Source organism: Phaethon lepturus, unplaced genomic scaffold, assembly GCF_000687285.1.
Source record: "Phaethon lepturus isolate BGI_N335 unplaced genomic scaffold, ASM68728v1 scaffold11645, whole genome shotgun sequence".
NCBI classification, from domain to species: domain Eukaryota; kingdom Metazoa; phylum Chordata; class Aves; order Phaethontiformes; family Phaethontidae; genus Phaethon; species Phaethon lepturus.
In genome coordinates, this window is record NW_010538388.1 from 51,599 (window position 1) to 75,856 (window position 24,258).

Consider the following 24,258-nt stretch of genomic DNA (forward strand, 5'->3'; position numbering starts at 1 on the left):
CAAAGGGTGGCGGATGGTCAAGAATAGTATGAAATGAAGCAAGCTGTTATGGTGAGAAATGTGATATGTATTTTTACAATTAAGATTTTAATATTGACATACTTCTAAAACATAGAAATATACCTGATCAGAATCAAAATATTGGGCTACTAGTAGCTGAAAACGTGTTTTGTATTTAATAAGAGATGGTTGGAGGCTTTGAATGCCGAAAAAGGAAAAATGTCTAATGTCAAATATGTAAACTTGCAGTTGTGGAACTGAAGAAAATCATTTAGGTAATGGTAAAATGTTTCATATACTCTAAGGTGAAAAATAATATTTAAGAGTGAAAATGATGAATAGCAGAGTAGAAGGAACTAGCAACCTGAGTCTGTTCCTACTGATCTCACAACGTTCTGATGTTCATTTTATTTGGATTAGGACTCATTTATATCAACAATTTTATTGATGCAAGTTTCAGAAAACTACTGTTGAAGCCTGTGGATTTAAACCTGTATCATTAACCAGCATTTTTAGTGTAGTTACCAAACTAGACCTCTGTAGCATGTATTAAATGTACTTTCAGACAGAATGTGAGTAACGTTATGAATTTTAAAACAGAAATTTTAAGGCTTGTTTTTTTTCCAGCACAAATGAGTTAGCTCCATAGTTACATTCAGTATACATAAGACATGAATATGGGTAGTATTTAATTACTTTACCATATTGGTAAAATATGAGTGTTTATGCATACTGGGAATTCAGACGAGATCATTTTTCCAATCACATTATGTCTGAAAAAATTTAAATGGATTTGTTCCCAACAGGTTTCAGTGCAGGTGCTTACTCTTTGGGTTGTTGACAGAAATTGATTTTGTTATACCTCACTGGGGTCTTACTGAGCATGATGTGGGTATATTAGCTGTTAGAATGAAAAAAAAGTACTAGGCATATTAATGTTTAGTTAACTTTAAAAAAAAACTAGGTGAGGGGGCAAATAGGTATAATATAGGTTACTTGAAAAGTAACCTAGAACCTGTTGTTCACTTTTCCAAACCTATTTCTAAATATCTTTTGAGTAAAAAAAAAAAGTCATTGTCATTAAAATTCTTTGTCTGTAATAATCCAGAGTCTTTTATTTTCTTAATTAGTTTGAAAGTTGATTGTTGCCACCAAAAATTAATCTCGTAAACTATTATATTCTTAGTATTTACAATTTTCCTTTTCTATAGTTTATTGCATTTCCAGAATGCTGATTGACTTAACACTCCTCAACATTCAGTGCCATTAAGTCCTATGATTTTTGGATAAATAAAGAAGGACAATGATACTTGGTTTTTTTTTTTAATTTTCTTTTTTAAAGAATGCAAGTTGGAAGTAGTGACTTCAGTAATAAATGAATCTGGCATCATGTCTTCCCTATAACTCCTAAGAATTTGTTTTATTTTGCAGGCTATGTTCAGAGTTTGATTAGGCGTGTTGTAAATAATGTCAACATTGTGATCAACAATCTCATATTAAAATATGTGGAGGATGATATTGTTCTCTCAGTGAATATCACTTCTGCAGAATGCTATACAGTGGATGAGTTTTGGGATCGAGCATTTATGGATATCTCTGGTGAGTAGATTTTTTTTTTTTTTGGTTTTAGGTGTCACAGTGGGGGGACTCAAATTCATACAGAAATTTGCACATACAATAAAAATGTCTCTTTGTGTCAGAGTTAAGGTACTTTCTGCCTGTTTTAATTTCTTACCAGATTTTCCCTTGTCCTTAGTTTGAAGATCCAATTATAATAATATAGATTGATTCTTAACCTATACTTGGATGATCACAGATAATTATATAACATATTTTGTAGTCCCCTCTGCTTATACTTGCCATCCTTCTGTGATTGCATTTCATTTTGTGCTTGCGGCTGGCCATCAGTGCTTAGGCAATCTGTTTCTGTGTTCTTGGTTTTTTTTTTTTTTTTTAATGAGCAGTAACATGTTAAGGTGTTCTGTTGCAATTGTTTGTGATCTTAAAACTCTCTGAACAGGCTGGATAGAGAGGTAGTAAAACATGCTGCACTCTAGTGAACGTGGCATACCAATTGCAAGATATGCTTCACTTCACATTTTCAGGAAAAAAACACCAACTTTTTGATTTTTGTCTTGGTCTTCAGTATCTGAATGTCTCAGTCTTTGAATTACCAATGTTCACAGTATTTCTGTAGGTCTAGTGTTCTTACTGACATTTGGTAGAGGTGGAATTTGGGCACAGTAAGAGTATTTTAAGATCACATAGAAGATCTCTGGTAGAATGGGGAATTTAATTAATGATTTCCTGACCACTGGGCCCATTTATTTGTTCTGGCTAAAATTATTACGAACTAATACAACAAAATTAGAAAATATGTTTCGTGTTAAGATCACTATAATAGCTTTTGTTTGCTTTGGAATGTTCAAAAGAAAACTTTTGGGAAAATGAATAATGGTCTTATGCTCGCACACGAAGCAATAATCTTATTTTATAAACAGATCTAAGGTACAGTGAAAGAATGAAAATTTGAATTGCGTCTAACTAATTTGTCTTCACTTTTTAAGTGTTCAGCTGAAAGTTCATGACACGCTAAATTAAATTGTTCTCTTTAATCAGTACTTGCTTATGTGACTATAATTTAAATAATGACCACACAACTACCCTGTATTGTTTTCTTCTGGATAAGTACATATATGCATAAATATATAAGTATAAATATTTTTTTCTTTAACCTATATACTTCTTTTAAAAGCCACAGATCTGGTACTGAGAAAGATGATCAACTTTTCTGACTGCACAGTATGTCTTGATAAGAGAAATGCTAGTGGTAAAATTGAATTTTACCAGGAACCTCTGCTGTACAAGTGTTCCTTCAGGACTCGTCTGCATTTTACTTATGATAACCTCAACTCCAAAATGCCATCTATTATTAAAGTAGGTATCCAAAATAATTTTTTTTTTTTACTCTTCACTTGTGAAGTTTTGAGGTTTTTCAAAGTATACTTCGAAATGTAAAGTAAAATGAAAAGCTAATGCTGTTATTTTTTTGCTAAAGGGATTATTTGGTTGTGTCTTGTTCATATGATGCAATTAGTCTATGTAGAGTAACAGTATGTAAGGAAGTAATGCTCTCTAATCTCTTTCTATTTTTCCTGACACTTCGAAGAAGAAAACATAGTAATTGTAAGGAGAAAAAATATGTCAGCAGATAATCTGTTAAAGAAAAAAAAAAACACTGTGTGCTTTAAGATGCCTGCAGTAAGCTGGAAAGGATTTTTTACTTATGTTATCGTTCCAAATGTAGCTCAAACTAATAAATAACAAGTAACTTCAGTGTATTAAACCTATTTAGTGAACGGTGTGAAATGGATTAGTAAACTAAGCCCACTTCCTAATGAGCAGGGGTGAAATATTACTCATGGACATCTGACACTTGGTGACATCTTTATATTTTGCAGTGCAGAAGCAAAATTCAGAGTTGGTAAAGACAGTAAACTACCTTTCACTCCTACTTTTTTTTCCTGCTCAGACTAGTCATATATGTAAGGTTTGCCTTCCCTCCCTCTCTTAACGAATACCAGTAGTGCCCATTTATTTATTTGAGAACTGTTTTAAACTAAGACACAGACTTTATAGTAGGCTTTTCCCAAGTTTTAATAAAAAATAATCTTCAGATGTATGCACTGCAAAATAGTCTGTTTTGAGTTTAATTTTGATAGGCATTTCTCAAGCTTATAATTTAGAAGTGTCACTCTTTCAGTTAGGATACTGCGTTTGTTTGACTCATAATATGATTTAGGAAGTCCTAAGCTGTTGTGAACTTTAAGGCTAGAAGTTAATTAGTAATCATGTCCAATTTGTCAAATGCCCCTATCTTCTGTGTGCTGTATGCCTTTTACTTAGAGCAAATTTGGAGATTTGTGGATATGGTAATGGCCATATGAGTATTTGAATTGAAATGAAGGACCTGGTATATTAAAAACAGTATGTGTAGGTTTTCTTCAACATGTGGAGTTTTTTATGAAACTCTGTAATGAAAATTTTAATCAGATGCACTTTTGTGACTTATGTGTTAGAAATTACTTCAGCAACAATTGTAGAAAGAAAAAAAAATTAAATATATATGCAAAATACATTACATTTGACTTTTCAACCTGAAGATCTCTTGTGTAGCAACCCAAACAGTATATGTTTTTGACAGTCATCATTTGCAGCTCTTTGCCTTATGTTGTACTGTAGCTTTTGTTTTTAGAAATTAGAATGTAGATATAAAATGAATATGGAGTTGTAGGGTTTAAAACTTGGCTATAATGATGACAGAGCTTTGATTATTTCCTTTTGTTCTTTTTCACCTTATAGATTCACACATTAGTCGAAAGCTTGAAACTTTCAATCTCTGATCAGCAGCTTCCTATGTTTATACGTATAATGCAACTTGGGATTGCTCTTTATTATGGAGAAATAGGCAGCTTCAAAGATGGGGAAAGTGAAGATTTGAGTTGCCACACTAAAGATATGTTGGGAAATATCACAGGTAAAAAAAATTTTTACTTTAAAAAAAATTAAACACATTCTTTTCATTTTTAAAAGAATATAAATGACCAAGGCTAGTCATTGCAAATTGACTTGTCAGTCTGCAATTTGTTAGAGGCAGTTAATTGTGCTGGCTTAGTATGCAGTGCTCTAACATCTTTTTCATGTTATGTTCTAAAAAGTATTCTGATGGTCCGGACTAGGGTTAAACTTTATCTAAAAAGATGATTTTAGGAGTTGTGACACAGTGGGATATTTTGGATTTATCTGTCATTATATCGTGCAACAAGGCACCTGTCCTTAGGCAACTTTGACTTTTCTCTTTTATTTATTTCAAATGTGGCTGCTGCCAGTTTCAAAGTGATGTGGGTGTTTTTTCATTTTTCTTTGAAAATTTTTGGTGAGAAGAGATATATCAGCACTTGTTCTAAACAGCGAAGTATTACTTTGTATTATGTTTTCGGTAGTTCTGTCCTTTTTACATTGTCTAGTCTTATTTGTTTTTTTGGTATAACATGCATTCCCTCTCCTATATGATCCTTTATGGTAACTTACTGTGACATGATTTCTTGAGGAGCATTGCACTGAGGAGGGGTGAATTCTCTGTATCTTTGTGTGATGGCTTCCCATCTGCTGCTTCCGAAATATTGGTAGGGTTACAGCAGTGATGCATGTTGAGCTGTGAGACTTTCACTCCAGCCTCAAATTTATGAGGCTTTGCTGGGAGCTGACAACTTTGCTACTGTTATTTTAATTTCTTTTCTAGTTGTATCATGTCATGTATTTGAATGTTGAGGTTTTATGTTAGGTGAATTAGTAGGAATGTGCAGTAACGTAAGAAAGGCATGTAGGTGCTTAGTTTATGTTAAAATCTAAGGGAAATAAAATTTCAAAGTAGCTATTGGAACTTAAATACTTATTTATTCACTTATGTAAAATATAAACACAGAACACTGAAGAGTGAAGCAGTCATGTTGACTTATCATACTAGCTTTTTTAGTAATTTAATCAGGAGTGTCATGATCTTGAGCATCCAAACCTGAATCAGCAGTTTTTGTAATGTATCAGGCACTAAAGAAAAGAGGAAAGAAGAGGGAGGATGGACTGTCATTCCAAATTCTGAATTTTCTTGGTTTTATGCTTTTGTAGGGCAGAAGTTAATTTACTTGTCAAAACAAGGAACTTATTTAGAGATTTGTGTTTTAATTTTAATCTCCTCAAGACATAAGTTTTGGATATATTTCCAAGGTTGAATTTGGATCTGGGGGAGTAGGAAGAGATATTTACCACACAGGCCAGAGCATGATAACTTCTAGAAAATTCTTGGAATTATATGTGAAAGTGATGTGGCACTCTTAAGCATGCTTATGTTTATAGTATTACAAGAGTTTGAAACTTTGTGTAAACTATTAAATTAATTAATTTTGTTCTGTTTAAGAAGTATTTAGTTTTAATTTACATAAGTTTATAACTTTTTATCGTGTGTTGCTGTCTTCTCTGGTTTCAGAGAAATAAATACCTTGTTGGAAAAATGACAGCAGTGGAAACTTTTTTGTCAAAATAGAGCCTTCAGTGTTGGTTGGCACAGATAACAGTTTCACTGGCATGCCAGATGTAGAATTTTCTGTCATGCTCCTGCTATGTGGAGCTGAGCAAATAAATAAGTTGTCTGTAAATAGTTCTCTTGTATTTTCTCTAAAGCTCTGTTTTCTGCGCTAGAAACTGTTTGCCGTACAATAAATGTGGAGTTTGTTATGCAAGACGTATGTTTAGAAGTACTTAATATTCTGAAAATATTAACTTAATTTTGTCATGAGTCTCAAAAAGCAATTATTCAAAAATCATTAATGTGCATTTTAAGAACTCCTTGCATTTAACCAATGTTTTAATTGTACTGCTTTCACAAGAAAGGATAAAGAACTTTTCTATGAAGAGTTGCATTACTCTTGCTTTTAGACAGAGGGTTCTGTCTTTCTACCATGAATATCTTTTGTTCTCATCAAAGCTCACGCAAATTGGGCTGAGATTTCATGCTGTAGAAAATTATGATGTATTTAGAGTTGCTTGAACTTTGTAGCTGGATTCCTGGAGCTACGAAGGCAAGAAGGACTATTTGAATATAGAAAAGACATTGAAAAAATAGAGAAATCATGTCAGTCAATATGAGAACAGCTGGAACTGGTAGGTAGTGAGTTTCAGATGAAAAGATCTAAGGATTGGAGACAAAGATTAGCTGGGTAATGAGAAGACTAGGATGAACAGCTGTAGCTCTGGAAGAGGATGGAAGTTGGATAGGAGAGGTATGTAGGCTTTGTTTGTTTGTCATCTTTTGGTTAGGGTGTGAGATGGGTGGTGAAACAAATATAGTTTAAGGAAAGATTAAAACAAAAGGCATCTGCCTACAAGTACTCAGTCTTTTCTGCATCTGGAATGGAATTTGAGATTCTTCTGTCCAAATATGAGTAAAATCTTTGGCAGTGTGTCTCTTGTCATCCTTATTTCTAATGTATGCCTTCAGGAAGGTTGCAATGCAATTGCTCTCTGTAAATCTCATTTGCATTCTTTTTCTGAACAACTGTGAATGTGGCTTCCTAGTTTTTCATAAAGTAGCCATCTAAAAAAGAAATAATATCTTGTAACTTCACACTGATCTACCCAAGAGCTGTTAGAAGGATCAGAAATTAGACCAAGGTTGCACTGACAAGAACTACCAGGGAGGGAATCTGTAATTTCCTATGCAATTTTTATTCAACTAAGCTGTGCTCAAACTTTGTCATTGTACTTAATTATATGATCGTATCTATTTGACAGAACTATCTCCTTCAGAACACAAAACAGATGGCAATTATTGGGTGGCCAAGCCAGAGCTGTAGAAACAATTATAGAAGTCCATTTCTATCTTCACTGCAAAATACATTGCCACATAGAGGCTAAAACTGTTACCAGCTGTTTTCCTTCGTACCATTTATTCTTGTTTCCTGCATAGTTTAGTATATATGTAGGCATACGTACACACATGTGTGTACGTGCACGTACACACACATAAATAAAACTTTCAAATATCTAATTATTTTTTTCCTCTCATTCAGTGCAGTTAAGCAGGAGTGCCAAATTGCCATTAACCAGGTTACCCATACCATCAGTTTGTGAGTTTACTTTTTTCTTAAAACTTTATATTGTATCTCTCTGTCTCAGAAAGAAAGAAAAAAAAAAAAAACCACACAACCCACTTTCTTAGCAGTTCATGCTGCATTTGTCATCCAAATTTCCAACCACAGATTTGAACTTTTCTGAGGAAACTTCGAATGTGCTACTATTTTCATAAAAAAATATGTAATCAAGTACAGTAATAAATGACAAGTATTATCTACTGAGCTATATTAGCCACATTTTTTTTCCAAGAGTAACGCTTCATGAAATCCAAGACTAATTCCACTGGAATTGTGCCTAAATTCTTTGCAGTTTAATAATGTACAGACCTCCTTTATAGATGATATTTTTATAACTCTTTGAAAGGGTTCTGAAGATTCAGTAAGCAGTTTAACCCAGTATTTATTAGTAAGCAGTCCTCACCCTTTCAGTTTAAAGAATTTACAGGGTTCAGTTATCACTAATTCTTAGTCTTTTGGATGGAACTTACTTTTATTATGTTGTTGACATAAAATCAGTCACCTCTCCAAGTCTAAGAATATTGTGGCAGCAGTTTATTTGTTCTTGTATACCCAAACGTAAGACCAAGACCTTGACGTTTGGCAGCAGGGTAGCCTGTGTCACATAAATACATTTTGCTGCCTGAGTAATATCTGCTCCAATGCTGTTAAGCTGAAAGTGTTCAAAGTACACAGGTAAAATTGCAGTTCAGAAATACAGGTAGAAACTTGCTTTAGTTTGGTATGTAAATTCACTTAACACTGCTTGCATACTGGACTGTTCTCCTTCTCAGGGCTGACAAGGCTTTTGCTTCTGAGGGGTTGAGGGCTGCCTGCATAGTGGTCTTGGATGTTTGACTGGGCTGGTAGTGCAAAGGAAGAAATGGATATATTTCAGTGCAGAGAGATACAAAAGTGATAAGGGTTTGGACAAGAGCCTATAGCAGAACTAGCAGTTGTAGTTGTGGCAGGCTGGGACCTGAGAATAAGCTTTTGGTTTGTGGTGAAAAAAATTGGCTAATGTAACTAGAAATTAAAACGATTTAGGCATGAAAGAGGACAAGAAGCCAGGATGCAAGGGAGAGCTGGATTTTAGTTGGATGGAGTTGCTGAGGTTGATGATCTAAGGCTGAGATACTAGAGCTGGTTAAGTAAAGAATGATCTGAGAAGTTTGAAGAACAGGAAAAGCTCAAGTAGAGGAGGGCTGGCACTTGCTGGGCAAAGAAATATAGACAGTAGACTACAAATGAAAAGTTGCATGGCTGAGAGGGGTGCAGGGTAGGTGGGCAGGCAGCTGAGTCTGCAAGGTATGTTAGGAGATGCTGAGCAAGAACCTTGGGATAGATGTGAGAAGCTGGAATCATGAGCAGTACGAGCTACTGAGCTTCCGAGAGTGGTTTTAACAGTTCCTGGTGCTGCCTTCTCTGATTGCCTTGAGATGATGTATTAAAGTTTTTCGTTGGGTTTTTTTTTTTGTTTCATGAAATTAAATCCATGGCAGATGTGATTCCAGCACGAAGCATGTTTCCCAGTTGTAAAATGGCAATAATAGCAGTACCTTTCTATCCTAAAGGGATATTGTGAAATTTTCTAATATTTGTAAAGCACGCTGACCCTGCTAGATGTTTACTCTCAAAAAAATAAATGAAAATAAAGATGGCCTTTTGTGAATACAAGTGGTTAACAATTTTACAGTACTAAACAGAATAAAATGTTGCATACATCCTATGAAACTCAAATCTTTAATGGGCTGAAGTGCTCCTTATTGAAAACTTGGTGGTAAGAACAGTAGCGTGGGGAATTTTTGAGGATACCAATAGAACGAAAAGCAGATCAAGAGAATGAGTTCAATATATTGCCAGCTTTGAGCTGGATAATGAGATTTGAATTGACTGAGAAAACCAGGTGCAAATAGTTGGTGGCAGTAAGAAAATCTATGTGAGTATTAGCTGTTGGAGAAGGAGTTGACTCTGCAATATTCTATTAGGATGAAAATGAGAGAACTGAAAGTTATTTATCCATACTTGACTGAGGAAAAGCACCTGTGCACTGTATTGAAGAGTTTGGGAAGAGCAGAGTTATTCCTGAACAGTGGAGAAAGTTTATCCCCAGTTTGACTGAAATGATGTCAGGATAAAAGATTGCGTGCACCAAATTACACTTTCCTGTGTATTTTTCTTGTTCCTGTGCTTTCTCTCTTCTCTTGAGGGTTAAAGAGGTGAAGATATACATGTGATCTCTGCACATAATACTGTTTCACCTCTTCATGTTTTCATGTGTTTTGTGGGATAAATGATCTGTGTAGTAAACCCCACAGTCTTTTTTTACTACTTTTTTTTCCCCTCCAGTCATTGGAGCTTCTTCTTTGCCTAGATACTTTGGTATCCTCCCAAGGAACAGTAGGTATAGTTGCAATTCATATTTCAACAGACTGTAAAGATGCAGCATAGACAGATGTCTGCGGAATGGGGCTTGTGGGGTCAGTGCACTGTGCAGCTGTTTGACAGCCAGCGTGACAGTGAGTAACTTCTTTGTAGACATCTGTAATAGTGCATTGTAACTGATTGCTGGGATCCCATATGCTGAGGATGGGTATCAAGCTCATTGTATGGAGATGGCCAGATTTCATTAATTTGGAATACATGTTTAGGCACATAGAATTGCTTACATCTGTTAACATCAGTTAAATGAGCAGTAGTTAAAATGAGTAGCAAATTAAAAAGAAAACCCCAAATTGTAAAGTTCCTAAGTTGGGAAGATTAAAGTTGTTTCTATTTCTATATTTTTATTGTTTTAGGAATCAAAACCTTTTCGTGGAGAACTAGAGTTCTATGAATGCCTTTTAAATGTCTATTTTATATTACCTTGCCATTTTCTGTTTTCTTGAAAAATATTAATACACCTTAAGTACAGGCCCCAAAAATCTGATTAAATCTTTGAAAGGCATAAGTTACAGGTTGACCTTTATTTTTTTACTTACTATATAAAAGCTTAAATATTAGACCAGTTTTTCTGCTGCTGCTATTAAAACTGGCTTAATATAGATGGCAGACAGCAATTTTTTAATGCTTCCAGTGAGCAACATGTATTTCCAAGGATATGAAACAGAAATACTTTTTGGATTGGCATGGTCAGACAACTAACACATTCCTCTCTGTTTTGGGTACCTGCACTTACATACCACTTTGAGAATAATTGTCCAGTGACTTGTACCACAACCCAGAGGCATATGCCCTTTTGTTGTGATATTTCACATTTAGTCTCCTTTGCCATTAAAATAGAACTATCTCCTACCTCTTGTCCTGATTCTGGTATTAAAAGTCATTGCCCCTTGTTTTGTAGCTCACCCTTAACTAACTCGTACATCTGTTCCTGCTTTTATTGAGGTTGCGGTGTTGTTTAAGTAATTGCAATTTTAAAATAATTGATTAGCGACCTCAAGTAATATCATGTGGAGTACTTCAGAGTAATTATTAGTGTTATTTCAGCACTTCAGAGCTGTTGTGGCTTCATTCTGTAATTGAAATTTTTGTAACAAATTTGGAAGTTGATTTATTCTCTTCCTCCTTATCCATCAGTCCTTCACTAGAGTAGTTTCTCTTTACAGTAAGACAAGACAGGTAGACTAGGAGTATAAGCTTGGGGAAGTTTAATAGATGGAGGTACATGCCATGAAAAAGTGGGCGCTCTAGAGTTGAACCTGAAGCTTTTGTATGTTACAGTCACTTTCCCTAACCAGTGGACTGTACAACTCAGCAGTAAAAGGGAATTATGATTTCTTCCCTTGATTTTATGTTTGTCTGTAAGGTGGGAATGTCTTCTGGTCTAGTATGATCCAGAGGTTTGACTTTAAAGGAAGATGATGTTCTCACTGCAGAAACAAGAAGAAACCTTTAAGCCTTACTATTTTGCAGTACTGATTCCTGGCTACCTGAATGACTGTGGTGGGTTGTCTTATACAAAGTAAGTGTGATACCTCTTAAATGTGTAAAAGTACTGCCACCGGAGTGTGCTACTGTTGTAATATTGTATTCATGCTGCAGTTATGATGGCATCAGACTTTCAACTAGAAAGTGTAATGGGTACATTTGCTTTTCAAAGACGTAAAATACCTTTCCGACTAGAGTGGGTACATAGCATTTTAGTTTCTGCTGGTGTTGATATAATTTCCAGTTACATGCAACTTCCTTCACTGATACTGCTGTGCTAGTGTAACGTATGTGCAGTAGAATATAAGCCACTATATTTTAATATGTACTGTGAAGAAAAACTATTTAAACATCAAAAATTTAAGTTACTAGCATAGGAGATATGAGTTGTCTTGTGGCGGTCAGTTTATTGTCTTTTTATGGTATAGATCCTAAATGAACATCTTTCGGATAAAATTCAGTTTGGCAACACAGCCACTGAAGAGTATAAACATATGGTAAGGAACTTTGACAAACATTGCACTTTTTTTTTTTCTTCAGTAATTTCTGTGCATTCCTTATGTAATAAATATTTGCTAAGGAAAATCATGCAGAAAATATTTGTTACTCTGAAAGTGTGCGTGTTGCTACATTTGAGATTCTTCAAAGACAGTTCATGCTGCAAGGACAAATTTAAGGGCCTATGGCATTCTCATGGTCAGTACCAAAACTGTTATTGGCCAGGTAACTCTCATTCCTTGCAAATTTATCTTTTTTTTTTTTTTTCAAACATGATTTATTCCTTAAGTTTTGTATTCATAATTAATGATAATGTCATCTTAGCTGTGAGTTTGCAATAGCTTCTTTATCTTGTAGCTGGTAAAATATGGATGAGGAAATGAATTGTAATATCTCCATTATTAAATGATACAAGAATGAACAATCTACAGCTGGCTCCTTGAAGTACTTGGCAAGTTTCATTTATGCAGTTTCATGGTTGATTCAACCTCATGAAAGTTCATGCTGTTGCCAGCAGGGATGGTGATGCATTCCCTCCCTCTTCCCTAGTGCCAGAACTTGCATTTATGTAGCCACAGGCTAGGCTGGATCAGCCTTACCTGGCTGAAAACTAATACAGGCAGAAAAATAAATGAATACAAAGAGGATAATTTTCTACTAAGTTATTTCCAGACTTACGGTGAGACACACGAGTTTCCAGACTCTTAGAGGTAAGTATCTCAAACCCTTTAAAAGAAAGGATGGTGACTTTCTGAAGATCAAACTTCATTTGAACATGGAAACAGTGAGATAGAGTCACACTGCAATCTGGTAGTTTATATCAAATATATTTCTTAGCTGGAATCATTACCCTACACTGTGAAGCAAGATTGTTCCAGTGTGATCTTGTTATGGGTGGCTAGCAAGAGTGGGTTTAGAAACGTGATGAGTTAGGAGCATTTTATCTTTAAACTCATGTACATAAAACATAGGGTTTTATCATTATATTTCACTATCCTATATGTTTGTAGTTGCTGCAGTGGTTAGCGTAGTTAGTTAAAACCAGAACGACTTTCCCCTTCATGCATTACTTGTTATAAAGGAATTTACATTACATTTATGCTTTGAAGTGTTTAGAGGATGTTGTGAGTTGCTTACTAGGCTGATGTGCCTTTGTTCCAAAGTTTGACTTGATTACATAATGGTTGTAGTAGTTTTAATTCTGTGATAGAAGATAGGTGTATCTTCCTCTTTTTCTGTCTTCTCTCTCAGTATATAGATACCACAATTTTAGTCTAGGTACTCTTCCGTCTTATTTTAATGGTTTCCAAAATATTAATAAATACTATAAACCAAACTGTTATTTGGCATCTTTTACTGTTGTCTCTGTGTATACACATACTGCAGCAAGAGGTATGCTAAACGATGGCTGAATTTTATGGTTTTGTAGACTGTTATGCATGACCCAGGTCCTACACCTCCAGACTTTTTTGTCTTTTGGCAGATCTTCCACCATTTATTCTGTGCTTGCCAGCAACAGCCTGAGCGAAACTCTTGAAGTCATGCTTCATATCAATTCTCTTTCCATCTACCTCTGACAGTTACGCCTCTTGGCTGTTTCCAAGACTTTATGTGCACCTCTTCTGTTTCCTGTGTTTCAGAACTTAAATTTGGATTGAAAGCTGATCTCTGACACTGTTTTGTAAAGAGAGCAAGAAGGAAGCTTGCACTGCCGTTGTGCAAGGAGGTGTCCTCGCCTCTAAGCATAGGCAGAGGACTCTCATGAGTGGTTTTTCTTATGCTCTCTCCCATTGCACAAATGTATAAATAATTAGACTAAAGACTAAAAGCCCTAAAACTTGTAAGAGTGGGATCTCCGAGTTTAAAAATAAGTAAATAGAATGGATTATATCTATTTCAGTTAAATAATACAGTCAATATTGTTCCCCTGTGGGAACGGTTCTGCATCGTGTACTACCTATGGTAATTCTGAAATAGTTAATACCCCTCGGGAGTCCCATACAGAGTGGTGATGAAGCAAGATAGGCTAAGATAATTGTGCTGTTTGTACAGGGACAGTGTTACTTACCCATTTGGATCGTGTATCTTTGGGGAAATCCTTGTTTTTTTCGGTATGCTATCTCTTAATATTTTTTGACAAAAGACCAACTTTTTTTTTTTTTCCACTGGCAGGTGGCATACCAGCTTTTTTGAGTGTAGATTAACTTGGATCTTTGAATTCTTTGAAAAGACTTTTAAACAAAGGAGGCTTTCAACCTTAATTTTTTGATCTGTGCTGTATTTATATTTACCACCTTATAGCTTTTTCAATTGAAATCCTTTTTAATTTCATTTTAAAATTGAAAGCTACAAGATAATAATATATCATCATTTCGTAGGGCTTAATTTGCAACTTCAGAGGGGCTTTAATGGAAGAAGTCTTGAAAGTGTGTGGTATAGATGACAAATTCTGGTGTTGCTGCAAATGTGTGATAATAAAACTATTGCAAAGACGCTTAATATTTTTTTTGGAGGTAAGTGTTAAGGAATCAAACAAGTGTTTGAAAGCTTATATCCAGAAATTGAAAATTTCTACTTACTTTCTATCATTATAAACCAATACCACTGGATATGTGGAAGCTGTCCTAGATAAATTTCACATATTATAATTTTCAGGATAATAGATGAATTTTCAAGCACAGTTGATTTGCAATTTGACTTAATTTTTGTTTTAAAAGGCGCAGAAGATGAAACAAGCCCAGTAATGCAATATCCTACACAGTATATTAATCAAGATCCTTATTTGCAACACGATGATGACCAACAACAAGGATGGGTTTCTTGGGCTTGGTCTTTTGTTCCTGCTATTGTGAGTTATGATGATGAAGAGAATGATTCTAGTGGAATTGGTGATGGAACAATGCTACATCAGCAGAAATCTCAATCCCTCAAGGATCCTATTATTTCAATTGGGTTTTACTGTACAAAGGCAACAGTGACTTTTAAGGTAAATATTTCTCTGGGTTGTATATGATTTACTTGGCTTGCTGAGAAAGTGCATGAAGATCATCTGAGTGCTTGTATACTCTTGGATTTGAGACAAGGAATATTATATTACTGCATAACAGGAAAGTATGTATGATGTTCTTGCATCATAATATATTGTTAATTGCAACGTGAGGTGTTTTACTGCATTTGATCTAGAATTTGGGTGTGAATGTTTTAATCTTAAAGGGAAACCACTTGCTTAGATTAATGTTTTTTGGTGGGAGAAAAAGCTTAAAAGGCTTTCTATGAATATTTACTGCAGTATTCTATCCATCTAATGTTAATATAAATATATTTCTTCATAAAAAAGCTTTAGCTTCATATAGCTTGTGAATTGCCTGTATGCTTTTTTCTTTTTTAAACTGTAATATGTACAAATATAAATTTAAATGGATAACGTTGAAATTATTTTCCATGGGTTGGAATTGAATTAAAGAAACAAAGGATAAATTACACATATACTCTGAGCTATAAACTATGTATGTACGGAAAGATTTGAGTATTTTCTGTAAACAAATCTCAAAATAGTTGCTCGTCGTCTTTCTGTTTCTTTTGTAAGCTTGCAGAGGGGAATATGGAGAGTCTGAATAAGATATTGAGATGTACTGACAGAAATTAAAAGTTAAGGTTCTGAATAACACAATACTTTTAACACATGCCAAACTATATGCAAGCAATTCTATGTGCATAACTATAATAGAAAATGGCTCTTGGTTTTATGATTAAACACGTATTAAATCAAGGCCAGAACTCTTCAGAACGGGAAATAATACTATTTCTATAAGCAGCAGAATAACTAAGGTTGATTTTTATGACTTTGAGCCTTTCAGGTGAACTGCTGTACGTTCATAACCCTCATGTAATGTTTATGTGCCTGATAATGCACTCAATAGCATCAACATCTCCCTGTCCCTTTTCTGCCCATTTGACTTGTCATCTGTGCACAAGAGAATGTTCTGAGAGGCGTCATGGCTACTTTCCCTTAGCTGTTTTTGTTTGGTAGTGTTGCAGAGCATTTAGCTGCTCGGCAGCTGTTGGAAGAGACAAAGTGACTTTGGGAAGTGGGAGCTGCAGGTATTTTGTGGGGAAGTTAATGTTCTAAGCCTTCAGTCTCCTGGCAAATTTGGTTGCAAAATTTGAGGACATAAAGTATCAACAAACATTCAGTAATGTTCTTTTGTGTCAATCTGCTTCAAACTTCATTAAAAAAAAAAAGGCTAAAAATAAATAATGGATAATCTTTGCTTCCTCGTTTAGTTATATCCCTGGGATACCACTTAAAAAAAACAAAGAACCAATCAAAACTCAAATTCCTCATTTTATCACAGCTCAGCATCTTCTTTCTTTAGTGCGTTGTCATACAGTGGTAATTTTGTGTGCTCTTTCCTCATGTGAACAAAAACATTAAGAAGAATATGAACTTCTTTTTTTGAACAAGATTTGCTGCATTGGGCTTTCCTAATGTTTCATTGGCAAGCTTACGCATTTTGTTTAGGAAGTGATAAAAACTACTTAAAATCTAACATCTTACATTCTATAAACTTTAAAAGTGAAGTGATGTGTGATACTAATATGGTGACAGTTAGGAGGAAAACAGAATTCATTGTTCGGCTTGCATGCAAAGAATGTATGGAATTAATTTGTGGTTCATATTTTGGTTAAAAAATAAGGTCAAGTTTCTGCATTAGCATTCTGAGCAGTTGATATCATTCCAGCTAAAAATCATGCCAAATTAAATGTAGCGTTTTCTAATAATGGTGAAAATGATTCTTGTAATGTCTGAGTTCTTTTAATCAATTAATTGCTTTTCCTCTGCAGTAATTGCACACAGCTGAAGGGTGATCAGTGATTTATTTTTTTAATCCAATTTTCTTGGGCATTTGGATTACAAAATCTTAATTTGAAACAACATCCATGTGTATCCACTCTTAAATAATGAAAGCTTGTGGATATTTTCATATAAAAAATTAGAAATTGAACTATTTAAGCTGCTTAACATAAACAAGTATTTTTTAATGCAAAACATGACACCTTCACTATTTTGTGCCTATTTTCTCCTTTTTCTTAGCTGCCAGTTATATGCTTTTTAACCTGAGCATATGTGTTTCACCACTTTAAAGTTTTATATCAAAATCGTGCAAAAAATATAAATGCACATTTCTCTCAATTACCAGGACAAGAAACAAAAATTAGTATGGTTATAATCAAAATGTTTCTTTAATATTATCATGCTGTTTATTTTCTGGGAAGAATAAATAATGTATTTGTGGATTTTTACAGCAATTTGTAAGATAATCTGATATTATGTTAGCAATGCAGCTGTGTATCTGTTTCATCTTTTTGCATAGTTTCTCTTTAGATAAGCAAACTAAAAATACTGTAGTGGATTTAAAACTTTCTGTTATGGCATACTTCAACCAGAAGTTGAGTTTGAGAAGTTCTAATGCAGATAATGTGTTACAGCTGTTTGACTGCACCTGCTTCCTGCTTGTTAATAAATTTTGGCCCATAGTTCAATTTGTCTTCATCAGTTCTGTATATTAATGATGTTACTGCTGCTTAATACTAATATTGACTTATATAAGGTGTTTATCCTATTGTTTCATAGCTCACTGACATGCAAGCTGAAACTAGTTATTACAGCCCTCAGAAAGTAAAATCCAAAGAAGTTATATGCTGGGAACAAGAAGGAACCACAGTTGAGGTAATTTTCCATTGACAATTTTTTTTGATCCATTATAAATACTGTAGGAAATAGTTACTAATAAAATATTTTGAAATTATTTTATCACTTTTTTTTTCATATTCTGTTATAATGGATGTGTTTATTATAATAATCATGTAGCTGGAAGTTATCTTAAATTTCTAGTGCTTTAGTGATCAGACAGTAATCCCTTCCTTCTAAGTGCTCTGTTTGATTAACTTGCTATTTATTAAAGCTCTAAATATATGAATGTAAACATATTTTAGTTCACTTTTCTCCACCTTTTCTGTGTCTCATGGAGTACAATTCTTATTCAAAATATAACTTTTTTCTTTACTAGGTCCTTCTGAAAGGTGAACTTTTCTTTGATTGCCAGATAGGTTTTGTTGGTTGCCAAGCTATGTGCCTTAAAGGAATTATGGGAATTAAAGACTTCGAAGAGAACATGAATAGGAGTGATGAAGTGAGTATCTTGAAATATCAGTTGACTTGCTGAATAAGCAATTCTGGTATGCTTTATTAAATTATTTGATTGCAAGAATTGGAAAGGCTGCTGTTGCCAATTGTGATTTAAGTCTTTTGAATGTGTCACTGGAATATAGAACTCAATGTCAATTCCTTACAGTTGGAAAGAGAAATACCTAAGAGTGAGAAGCTGCAAAACTTAAGGCTTTTTTTTTTTTTTTGACAATTCCACTACCAGCCATCATTATGTATGTCTGCATAGTTTGATCTTGTATAATAAATTAAAACACAGTTGAAAACCTTTGAAAGTAGTTAAGTCAACAAAAGATTGGAAGGGAAGAAATGGGAACACTGTATGCTGAAGATAACAGGGGTGTGGCTCAAATGTTAAATGAGTGTGTTGGCTCATTCTTCAGTAAGGTTGATGAGAGCAGTATCAAGTGAAGGAGTAAAACAGTATTAATTTTTATATTTTAAATAGACTCAAAGCTTGAATTGCTTAATAAGGCAAAATCAGATATCCATATGAACTACTCTTAAAATATTTAATGAAGTGGTGCATGAAATTCTAAATTCAATAATGAGGATTTTTGGTGGAACTATAGATAGAATAATGCCCTAAAGTACTGGAGAACAGCAATTATTATCTATGTTTAAATAAAAACAAATACCGCAGCCAACAACAGACCTGTTAACTTGATATTAGTGCTCTGTGAAGTCTTAGGAAGTATTTTAAGGAGAAAAATTAAGAATGTGAAAGAAAATACAAAGTGACTGTATTAATGTCAAGTATCTCCTTATTTGGAAAATGATTATATACTGTACTATGATAGGTACAGTGGTGCAAGTTCTTATACTTCCCCTGTGAGAGCAGCATGGCTTGGCATCCATCTCAAGCGTTTGTATACAAATGCATGCAGCACAGAAAACAAAGAAGAATTAGGTATCCTCACGCAGCTGTAGAGTATGACATTGTTGGGATTACAGAGGTGTGGTGGGACACAATCCTCTGTAATACCTGACTGGTGTGCTGCAATGGATAGACTGTTAGTTGGGACTTTGTGCCTTTCGTACATGTTCCAGCTTTGTATGTGATTGATTTTTTCCCAACCATCTATTCTCAATCTCATATAAATAACCCTTTTAGAAGAATAACTCTTAATGGAAAAGTTGTGTTGATTTTCAGAAGGATAGAGGGTTTGAGATATGGAGAAGGCATCTAAAAATCTAGATGAATAGAGAACAGTGGTAAGGTAGCAATCTGGTCATTCTGTATCATGGGTTGTATAATATTCACTAGCTCAGGCCATTTTTATTAGCTTGAAACTGGGGAGGGAGTGGACAGGTTATTTGAATAAAATAATTTTAATGGTCTTAACTTCATTCATAATGAAATATGTAATTGGAGCTGAGGTGCCCTCTTTCATATGCTTTTGAGGGATGCTACCATGTCATTAGTGTGTTGTGACAGAATTGAAACTTCTCTGTTAACTTGACTATATTTTTTTTTTCTCCATTGCCTTATTATTTTCTACTACGTCATGAAGGAGGCCTATTTCTTCAATTGTGGAGAAAACTTGAGTGCAAAAGGGATGACATACCTTACCAATTCACTGTTTGATTACAGAAGTCCAGAAAATAATAGTATTCGTGCAGAATTTATACTGGATGCAGCTCACCATAAGGTCAGAGAACTACCTTTTTCTTACAAAAAAAAATTCTAAAGCTCTCTAATGGATTTCTAGTGATTGTTTAGATCTGTGTACTATTAGAGGACCGATTTCCATTACTTTGTTATGTTTAACTGAATTTTAGTTTGCAGATGGCCACCCCTGCCCCCAGTAAACCTGTTTGTGTTAAAACAAAAAAAGAAAAAAGTAACAAAAAGGTGTCCAAAAGAAACGTCAAACTCCTCTCCTGCCCCAAAAGCTGAATTAATACCGTCGTTTCCAAAAGCACTAACTACAGAACACCTGCAGAGAAAAACAGAGATATGAGAGAATGCTAGCAAAAGGTCAAGCTTTACTAGCACATACTTCTTTAATCCCAACCAGTAAGTTCATGGTCTTCAAATTAAGAAGTGCTCTCTTGGAAACCAGATCATGGCCAATGTTTATCTCATTGTCTTTGTGCTGTATTTGTCTGCTCAGAGGGAGTCTTGCTTATTCTGCCTTTGATAGAGACAAATTTTCAGTCACCAATAGTCTCTGTTTTAAGTTGATCAGTAAAACTTTATTCCCTGACTGTCTGCAATTATTAAAGACTGGATGTGGTGACCAAGGTGGTCCCTTCCAGGTGTGTCCATAGGTGGAGTTCTATGCTCTGTGTCATTCTACAGGCAAGCCATTTACAATTTTGAATCTATCTCATTTCTTTTAATTTTACATCTTGCTATTTTCACCTTTTCAGTAGTACCGATGAATTGTAACCCTGAAGAATCCAATAAAAAAAATGGAATTAATTAGTGAAATCACAAGTACTTATACATATTCAAACATTTGCCATAGAATAAAGCCTAAAACTAAAACACACTTTCCTCAGCCTGTTTTTGATGCTTTTACGGTTTGCCTATTTTTTGGCAAGAGGGGAAGCAAACTTGCTGTGTAATAATGGATTATGTATACATCTCAATGATGGCATGAAGTCTTATTAAGTTTCCTACTGTTTAAAGATAAAACTTCTGTATTCATTCTGGCTTTTTTATTTAAGTAATGAGCTTCAGTTTTCAGTGTATTTAATTAGGCAGATCTGTTGGATGCAAGAGGTCAAGTGAAGAATATTTGCTCCATTAAAGGTACTAATTAACTAGATGTTATTGATGAATTGGTCCACATGTCTACTGGAATTATGGATGTGCCTTTGTGTGGCCTCAAATAGAAGTTACATTACCTATCAGATAAGTGAATTCTTTGGGATAACCTCTGTCCTTTGTTTTGATAAGCCTTTCCGTGTGTTGATGCACAAATCCAAACATGAATATATCTCTCTCATACCAACCTATCAGTTGGTAATCTCAAGATTCTTTCCTTATACAACGCTTTCTTTGTTTGCTTTGCTTTGTTGGTAGGAGACGTACACAGAGATAGCTGGAATGCAGAGGTTTGGGGCTTTCTACATGGATTACTTGTACACAATGGAAAGCACTAGTGGCAAAGGTACCTCTTTGTTTACCTTGTTATATAATAGAAACAAAGACTTTTCATGCCCATCTGGTCCTTGACCAGTTGTCCTCTTAACTTATGTTGGATTTACCATCAGGTTTATAGTTAAAATGGTTTCATCTTCATTGATGTTTTTGAGGTTAGCTGTTTTGGTAAGCTGTTGATTGTTGCTGTTCTTCCTCTCTCTCCCCACCCCACCCCCACCCCCCCAATAATCACAATGATATCTTTCATAGTTTTATTTCAGATGCTAAACTGAAAATAATTCTCTTGTAGCAGTGATGGAGTTCATAAAGTATGACGTCTTTTTTTAAAAGTTGTTGTCATTGTTGACTTTGAGAAAAAAAAAAATCTTTTGAGAAACTCTGAAGAATGAAGATGATCATCTACTTGATGCAGAAGATGAGAAGGACTGTCATTTTCTCCTATGAAGAAAAATGCAGGGATGAGAGTTAGTGCAGAGAATTAGTCTTTAAATAGACATATCGGAACAATTTTGTGGCAAATATTAGCCTAGATGATGTACACATAGACATTGGTTAATTCTGAGTAATTTTTGAGTTTCTTATAAATTCTTTTCTGAATCTTAAGACAATACAGTGAATGCAATGCAGTAAGTATATCTACTTTTGTGTCACAAAATCCAGGACAAAGGAGTTACAGTATCAGTAGGTAATATGTATATATTTTTATACAGATGTTCTATGAATTTGGATGTGGTTCCCACCCCCCCACACCTGGGAAGATTATCATCTATAGCTGCTGCTCTGCAGTTTTATTGCCTAAATAATGCTTTCTTCCCTATCTGCATTTATTATCATGAATACTATTTCTATGGACATCTGTTGGGAACTTCTCTCTATTTTGTGACCAAACATTTATCTGTCCTTACTACCTAGTCCAACTCATTTGGGGTTTTTTGCAAGCTTTTGTTTCTACGTAAGAGAAGACTCAACTCCTAATATTTTTATTTTCTGGGCTTGTTGGACATTAAGTATAAAAGAAGTAAGAAAGAAAAACTTCCAGGTTGGTTGGAGGTTGGATCATGCAAAGCTTATAAAACAAAATAAATGATGCCATGGCCTTTGATAGTACAGGGATGTATACTAGGTAATTTAACAGCTCTTTCCTGGCTCTGAATCTGTCCCTTCTCAGCTTCACATCACACTCAGAGTACACAGAAAATGTACATGAAGTCAAGCTTTTACTGCAGTCTACTTCTGTCTTTAATAAAGAAATAACTGTTTAATTGCATGCAGAACTTTTACGTAGAGAAGTTGAAGACCTAGGATAAGCTTTATCTCCTTTCTTATTTTTGGTATAGAAATTTAAATATGCACAGATTATTTGATTATGAGGAAAAATTTATTTTTGCGGCATATTTTGTCTTGTTTATCTGAATGTACGAGGAATTTAATGACGTCTTTTTCTGACTGTAGCTAACCCTTTTCAGAAACTGCTGAACTCAGAAACACTTTTTTTTTACTGAAGGCCAGGCTACTGATGTTTTCTGACTACCTTTTCCTCTCCTCAGCTTCTCTTCTATTTCTTTCAGTTTGCTTTTTCAGGGCTTTGACTTTTATTTCCTGCGTCAGTCACCAGGAAAACACATCACAAAATGTAGCTTGGCTTCCTGTCCAGTCTTCCTGTGTGCTTCTATTTCAATTTACTCCTCTAATTTCAGCTACCTGACTATATAAAAGAGTGAAATAATTAATTTTTAAATTAGTGATTTAAATGGTTGTTATAGCTCTAGAATTAAAAACTTAAAACCTTAAATTTTCAAATAATTTTGGTCCTCAGAAAAGCAAGTGTGCCATTTCTTTCTGCTAGTTATTTTCTAGCTAATTTTTCCATATTGTGAGTCAAGTATGTAATTATTAGATAGAACATGAACAAATAGGTGTAAATGCTTTAATTTAAAATGAAGGTATAAATACCTCAGCGTATTGGTAACAATATAAAACTTGCTATATTTCTAATATGTGGTGTTTATATTGAAGTATTTATGTAAAAGTTTACATTCTAGTATTTCTTGTTTTGACATTGTTAACTATATTTCTAGTTACAATCAGTGCATACCACCTTCCCCTAAAAAACCTAACCCAACTTTAAGTTGTAGGAGGCAGTTACTGTGGCTGTAAGATTTTTATCTGTCAAGGCAATTTTGGTTTGACACCTTCTTTGCCCCTTTAACCTTTCCCAAAGCATACCATTACTGATTAAACTGCAAGTGCCTCATGGATAACATTAACCTCAGGAGTTTTGTCTGTCACTTAAAGAAATGCATTAATCACTTCTAGTATTCTGAATGAAAACAGGATAGATAGTAGCACACAGTAGTCTTGTTTTGAAATTCTGCCTGTCCTTCCCTTCCAACTTAATTTTTCTTTTTTTGGCTTTGTATTTCTATACAAAACGGTAATTTCCCTGACATGTTGTGTAGTGTATCGGTTCCCTGATCACTGATTTGCGTGACTTACAGACCTAATGGTGTGTACTTTTGAAGTTATGTTTTGTTTATAATGTGTACCTATCTATCCTGGTGGCAAGTTTATTATGCAGCAGTCTCATTTTAAGATTTTTTTTTTGTGTGTGTGGTCAGGTAGAATTAGACATATTGTTTATGGAGAACTGAGTAGTAGGCGATGAGAAATTATTTTCCTTTATGAATCTGCGAAGTATGAAAAGTAACCTGTGATCACCTACTTCTGTAGAACCACTAGGTTTTCTATCTCATTCTCTTTGCACTTAGTTAGAATTAAATGGAACTATTCCAGAAAGTGGT

At 34.5% G+C, this 24,258-nt stretch overlaps 1 protein-coding gene across 1 annotated transcript in view; it reads left to right on the forward strand.

Moving 5' to 3' along the window:
- The window catches only part of LOC104620533 (vacuolar protein sorting-associated protein 13B-like), a gene marked incomplete at its 3' end in the record, with an annotated part of 109,198 nt that overhangs the window by 50,996 nt on the left and 33,944 nt on the right, over window positions 1-24,258 (forward strand). The window contains exons 4-11 of the mRNA XM_010286784.1: window positions 1,432-1,599; window positions 2,756-2,937; window positions 4,363-4,537; window positions 14,831-15,099; window positions 17,749-17,844; window positions 18,185-18,307; window positions 19,857-19,994; window positions 21,377-21,464. Coding sequence (XP_010285086.1) covers window positions 1,432-1,599; window positions 2,756-2,937; window positions 4,363-4,537; window positions 14,831-15,099; window positions 17,749-17,844; window positions 18,185-18,307; window positions 19,857-19,994; window positions 21,377-21,464 — 1,239 coding nt within the window. The remainder of the gene's footprint in view (window positions 1-1,431; window positions 1,600-2,755; window positions 2,938-4,362; window positions 4,538-14,830; window positions 15,100-17,748; window positions 17,845-18,184; window positions 18,308-19,856; window positions 19,995-21,376; window positions 21,465-24,258) is intronic.